Source organism: Gossypium hirsutum, chromosome A05 (assembly GCF_007990345.1).
Source record: "Gossypium hirsutum isolate 1008001.06 chromosome A05, Gossypium_hirsutum_v2.1, whole genome shotgun sequence".
Lineage (NCBI taxonomy): Eukaryota > Viridiplantae > Streptophyta > Magnoliopsida > Malvales > Malvaceae > Gossypium > Gossypium hirsutum.
In genome coordinates this window covers 100,629,283-100,636,178 of record NC_053428.1, presented here as the reverse complement: position 1 = coordinate 100,636,178, position 6,896 = coordinate 100,629,283, and the positions used below count along the sequence as shown (strand labels likewise).

At 33.8% G+C, this 6,896-nt stretch overlaps 1 protein-coding gene across 1 annotated transcript; it reads left to right on the top strand.

Moving 5' to 3' along the window:
• Positions 1 to 3,647: 3,647 nt before the first annotated feature.
• On the top strand, positions 3,648 to 6,390 carry LOC107959805 (probable prolyl 4-hydroxylase 7). The gene is made up of 7 exons (XM_016895961.2): positions 3,648 to 3,999; positions 4,097 to 4,154; positions 4,242 to 4,346; positions 5,197 to 5,254; positions 5,334 to 5,509; positions 5,635 to 5,695; positions 5,936 to 6,390. Exons 1-7 carry the CDS (start codon positions 3,842 to 3,844, stop codon positions 6,247 to 6,249), a joined length of 930 nt encoding a protein of 309 aa, XP_016751450.1. The 5' UTR covers positions 3,648 to 3,841; the 3' UTR covers positions 6,250 to 6,390.
• Positions 6,391 to 6,896: the final 506 nt, after the last annotated feature.

Below are 6,896 nucleotides of genomic sequence, written 5' to 3'. Positions count from 1 at the left end.
GTGAAAGTGCATAAATGTGATAAGTCCCGAAGGGCATTTGTATCAGTACTATATCCGGGTTAAAACCCCGCAGGCTTTATGCGAGAATATTATCACTGATTAATGTCTGTAAGCTTCGTGCTCGTACTATATCCGAGCTCTAAAGACCCGATGACTACGTGTGGGAATTTTGTCCGGGTAAGACCCGATAACTTCGTGTGGAGATTATGTCCGGGTAAGACTTCGTAATAAGAATTGCTTATAAATATATCCAATGTGAAAGGTTAAACAGGTATGTACTCCAAGTTTATATGTGAGCTTGATTTGCACTAAATCATAAGGTAGTTATGTGATGCATACGAGAGCAATCTATGAGACTATTCCTATGATTATGTGACATCGGATCAATGTGAGAGGTGATGTGAAATCATACGATATATCTATGTCACATGAGCTCACTTTTATGTGAAAGTTTATCTGCCTATTGTATATGATGAGATGTGCATATTCGGTAAAGGGATGGTATGCCCGAAGGAAGAGTGTAATAAAAATACGAACAACTATGTCATAATTTGATTGTTATCTGTTGACACTGCTTAAAACTTACTAAGCATTGTAATGCTTACTCCGTTTACTCTGTTTCCTCTGTTTTATAGATCTCATTGCGAAGCTACAGGCTCGGGGATCGTCAGCAACTAGTCACACTATCACTATCCACTGTTTGGTACTGCTATGTTTTGGATTATCTTATGGCATGTATAAAATAGACTAGTGGCGGAAGAATATTTTGGTTAATGTATATAGCCATGCGAAAAATGGCTTATATATGTTTGAGCATAATGTTATGACCATTTGGTATGGAATGGTTAATCACTATCATAATTTGTGCTATTTATGCTAAAAGGGCTAGTTGAATCATGGAAACTATGAAATAGGTAAAGTCTACCTTAAAGGCAGATGCTGGCAGCAGCAGTGATGTAGATTTGGGAAAATCACTAAAAATAGCAGGATTGGAATTAAATAATGAATAAATTATGTAAACGAACCTTGATGAATCTATTTTCATAGGAAAGTAACGAAATGATCATATGGACAGTATGTTAAGAGATATTCAGGTTCTCGTGAGACAGGGCCAGAACGGTTTCTGGATTCCCTGTTCCGACTTTGGAAATTCATTATAAATTAACCAGAGATAATTAGGAGTCATGCCATATATGTATAGATTCCTCTCTGAGTCTAGTTTCTATAGAAACAAACGGCATCAGTATTGAAGCTCTGTGGAGGGAGATATCCAAGTCGTAATGCGCAAAGGTCAGTGTAGTCGATCCCTGTAACATGGGAGACTTTGACTAATAAAATGTACTAATTGGCCCGACCAAAACTTCTAGAAAAAAATATGTAGATGGGCATATGAGTCTAGTTTCAGGGAAAATTTACGGAACTGGATTTCGAGTTTCAGAACTCAAGATATGATTTTTAAAGCGACTAGTACGCAGATTGGCAGCTTATCTGGGAAATTTTTTTTAAGTGGTTTGAAGTCTGTTAACACCTCGTGTTCGACTCCGGCGACGGCCTCGGGTTCGGGGTGTTACAATTTACAACTCGGTTTATAGAATTGAGGTCTCAATACCTCATTTTCTAAACCACTTAACCTAATAAATCCTTATAAGACACAATTTATTAATTCAAAAATCTCCTTAAAACCACAATTGACTCGTAAATATAAATAATAAAATTTACGAGCTTACTCGTCAGATTTAGTGACCTCGAACCACTGTTTCTGACACCACTAAAAATCGGGCTGTTACACATTCACACAATACAAATTTGTAATTCAAACACTTACATTACATATATATATAGAATTATACCATATGAACTTACCTAGCAAAAACTGTAGTAAATGAGGTGTCGAGGACTAATATGCAATTATCCATTTTCCTCGATTAACTTCCGGTTGATTAAAATCTTGATCTATATAGTAATTTATTTCAATTTATCAGTTCAAATACCCTATAACATCCTATTTCATGCTTATGGCATTTTAATTTTCAATTTTCAATTTTAATAGTTCCCTAAAGTTTCGCATTTTATTCAATTTAGTTATTAAAACCAAAACAACCATAACTTTCTAATTTGAGCATCGTTTTACAATCCGATTTCAAATACATTCTTTTATAACTCTCTACTATCTATTATTATCAAAATCTCATGATAGTTTTACAACTTATTGTTAGTCCCTGTGTTCAAAAACTAACATTTAAACTTTACAAACTATTCCCTTTTTCATTTCTACACTTTAACAGTGTTGAGAAATAGTACCTTGGTTAGCTAAATCAAGCTACCACGATCTGAAAAATATAAAGTTTATGAAAAAAGGGCTCGGTTTGACTTACATGCAAGGGCCGAATGTTGGAACATTCAACAATGGCTTCTCTTCATCATATTATTGTTTTCAAAAGGTGGGAAAGAAAAAAATAATAGAAGATGATAATTTCTTTTATGTTTTTAAAATTATAATCATTATTTAACATCAATTAACTATAAAATGTCCGTTAACCGTTCATTCCTTTCTAAAATGACTAATTTTCCATTTAAAGCCTTGATGTTATACTATTGAGCCCTTTTAACAAATAAAAATCAATAGCGCTTAACTTTTACAATTTTTATGATGTAGTCCTTGTACCTTAATTACTAACCATTCAATAAAATTATTGGGCCAAAAATCAATATAATACTATAATAGACTCGTAAATATTAATTAATAATATTTACTGACTCAATCATCAAAAAATGGGATTCCAAAATCATTGTCAATACCACTACAAAACAAGCTATTACATATATTAGTAGATAATCTAAGTAGTATATAATCCAATCGAAATTGAGCAAATTGATTGAAAGATTATTATGTCGTCTATCAAGTCCAAGTTACGAGATGCTACAATCGTTGTTAGAGCAACTATAATCATACATTTACTATGCAACCATCCTTACATGCTAATTAATGTAATTCACATATATTCTACGCTAAACAATAAATTTCAAGTCTCACGGGAGCTTACGAAAGCTCTTTTGCTAACACGAGCATGAATTAAGACCAAATTGTAAAGTGGTCAAAATCTTAGGCCGATGTCATGATATCGTTGTTTCCTCATCGTGGCATGGTCATTTTAGTATGCCACGTCGTGATGATATGCGGTTGCTTGTCACGACGCCATTATCTGATATGACGACGTTGCAACGTTCAGAGTCCGTGGTGCGACGTCACCCCTATTTTTGGCCAAAAAAAATGCCATATCTTTTGCTAGAGATGGATAACCTTTGTGTGGCTAACATGCTCGACAATACTGGTGATGGGAATAATTCTAATGTTGACTGTCATTCTATTAAATGAATGCTAAATTTGCATTGGGAAGTGCATGTTAACCATATATTTTTGCCTAAATAAATAAAAAATTTTAAATAAATATCATTTAATTCAAGTTTTAAAATTGATTTAATAAAAATTAATTAAAAAAGAAAATTTTGTTTAAAACTCCACCCGTAATCTTTGAAAAATTATAAAATGAAAACAAGTAAAACGCACCGTTTTGGTTTAATTTCTTTTGTCATAAAAGGAAGAAGCTTCCAGAAACATTCACTTTTTTTTCCGCGTTTAACGTTTCCAGTAAACAATCAAAAAAGCCTTCCACGACAAAAGCCATGGGCGCCCATTAAATTCCCACTTAAATAGAAAATAAATGACATATTAAAAACTAATAATAAAAACAAAGCTACTCTCTTCAAAGTCGAAGTCTCTCATCTCTGCGATTCTAGTACGGATTGGAGCAAAGCCGATTATATTTGTTTTCATTTTCTCATGGATTCTCAGCATTTTCTCGGATTCTTTCTTCTAATTTTCCTTCAGTCTTGTTTGGTTTCGGCTGATATTAATGGATCGGTTCTTAAAATGAAAACAGGAACTTCTTCGGTTCCGTTTGATCCGACTCATGTTACTCAACTCTCATGGCGCCCTAGGTAAATTTATTTTCTCCTTTTTATTAACTTTTATTTTTTCCAGTTTAATTTATTCAAAATTGTGAAATTTTTTATTTTTATTTTTTGCTATTTGCAGGGCTTTCATTTACAAAGGATTTTTATCGAGTGATGAATGTGATCACCTCATTACTCTGGTAAGCGACAATTTTTCTTTTCTTTTTTATTTTTGAAATCTTTTATATTTATTTTTTGATTTTTAAATAAAATCGTGTTAATTTCAGGCCAAGGATAAGTTAGAGAAATCAATGGTGGCGGATAATGAATCAGGTAAAAGCGTCGAAAGTGAAGTTCGAACCAGCTCTGGCATGTTTCTTCAGAAAGCTCAGGTGTATATATAAATTGTCTTTTTCTTTCTTTTTCAACTTAAATCTGTGATCTAATTGGGTTATGTGTGTGTGTGTGTGCGCGTGCGTGCGTGTAAGAGAGGAATGCTGTTATTTTATTTGCAATGTCCGTCATCAAATGTTGAATTTATGATTAAAATTATAGAATTAGGAGTGAGAACCGATCTTTCACTTGCATTTGTTTTTTCTTTTTGCTAAATTGAAAGTATGAAATTTCATGCAATGGAATCTGTAGTTTCTGAAGAAATGATAGAGTTTCTGGCTTTATAGAATCTTGATCTAAGGAGTATCAGGCTGAAGTATACTGTGAAATGCATGCTTTTGTTTTCTCGAACTTGCATTTGATATTGGATAATTTTAATCATTTACTTCAAAGTTTTCCAAACAATTATAAGTTTTGAACCACTTACTGCCAGAATTGCTGGGCGTTCTTTGTTGATGCTCTGTAAGAAATTATATTCTGCTTTTTCTGTATTAACCAACTCTTCGGTGATAGTCTATTACCGATGATGCAATGTATGATTCTGCTTTTCCCCTCATGATTTACTCAGACTTTCTGGCGTGGCCAGTTCTTTGCCAAGGTATCTCTTTCCTTGTCGATGAACAGTTGAAAAAGCTTATTCCATTTTGGCGCTCACTATTTTATGTCTTGTCAAATCGATGCCATAAAATTACTGTCTCGGACCTCTCAGTGCATTCATGCAAGCATTTGTTATGTGTTTGATTAAGTTTAGAGATTGTTTATTCTATGCTTATGTTTTGAAATGCATTGCATGTGTTGACCCCTTGAAGTTAAAAAGCTTATGCTGTGTCTTCTGTTTTTCATTTGCAGGATGAAGTAGTCGCTGATATTGAAGCTAGGATTGCAGCATGGACCTTCCTTCCAGTTGGTAGGTTTTTGCATTTGGTTTTTGTTATGATATCTTAGTCTTTGTGAATGGGCTTTTTTCTCATTGGCATTGCAAACAGAGAATGGGGAGTCCATTCAAATACTACACTATGAACATGGTCAGAAGTATGAGCCACATTTCGATTATTTTCATGACAAAGCTAATCAACAGCTCGGTGGTCACCGTATTGCTACTGTACTGATGTATTTGTCTGATGTTGAGAGTGGAGGGGAAACTGTGTTTCCAAATGCAGAGGTAAGCATTTGCTTGTGGAATCCGGTTTTCTGTCTGTCTTTTATTATCTTTTTCTTTTGTTTGATTTATGCCATTGTTACTTTTCGATTTTATTTAGTTCATTGCTCTTCACTTTTTTTCTGCAGGGACGACTTTCTCAGGTGCAGGATGAAAGTTGGTCGGCCTGTGCCAAAAATGGATTTGCAGGTATTAAGATTACCTTGGAGATATTTAGTTGCTTAATATTTTAGGTTGCATGAATCTGTTAGTCTAGCTTTCTCTTGATTCTGAATAATAAAATCACAGTTAAATGGTGAACAAGTATCTGAATTAACATGAATCATTTAATTACGGCTGCCTTATCATGTTCTTATTTAGTTGTTGCACTAGAATCCGACCATATGGTTGTTGATATTTGGCTCAACTTTACTGCCTATACATGTGCAGTGAAACCCCGAAAAGGTGATGCATTACTGTTCTTCAGCCTACATCCTGATGCGACAACTGATACAGCCAGTTTGCATGGAAGTTGCCCAGTGATTAAGGGTGAGAAATGGTCAGCAACAAAGTGGATCCATGTGAGGTCCTTCGATAGGAGCAAGCGTTTAAACAGGCGCGCCGCAATCGGGGAGTGCGTTGATGAGAATGAAAACTGTGCTGGGTGGGCTAAGGCCGGTGAATGCGAAAAGAACCCTACCTACATGGTGGGTTCTCGAGGCTCTCCCGGATTTTGTAGAAAAAGTTGTAAGGTATGCTCCTAGAAGGTCTTTCTGGGGATCCATAAAGAGTGAGTTTTAACCATTAATAGCTGTATATACTGATACCTGAGTGATATGACAAAACGGACTTTGTTCCAAACAAAGTATGTTTTCCAATAATCAAATCTTTACATTTTGATGTCTTATCGACTTTCCTCGTAGCCAGTTTTTGGCTTCAAAATAAAACAATAGAAGATAACAATTTTTTTTCCACTTCCCCTTTAGTCATTTTTGTTAAAACCTGCGTACTATTTATTCTTTTGATAAAATGTATGTTTATTCACTTTTTCCAAGTACGGACTGGATCAGTCGATATAAGAGACTCGTTTACCTAATAAAACTTGACTTCGACTTTCATAATTTTAAGTTGAATCTGGCTTCTAAATCATTTACACGAGCATTCCCCTTATTCATTTACTTTCTTATTCTTTATCCTTCCCTAATAGCCATTTTTTGTATCACTGAAGAAAAATTATTGCATACAACTTTAATAACAAAACAAAATTAATTTTTAGATTAATCTTTTAAAATTTAAACTCAGAAAATATAAAAATAAAGTATTTAAAATATTTTAACATAATTTAATATAAAAATAATTATATTAAGAATGTTATTAAATTATATATTATTTTCATTAAATTACAATTAAT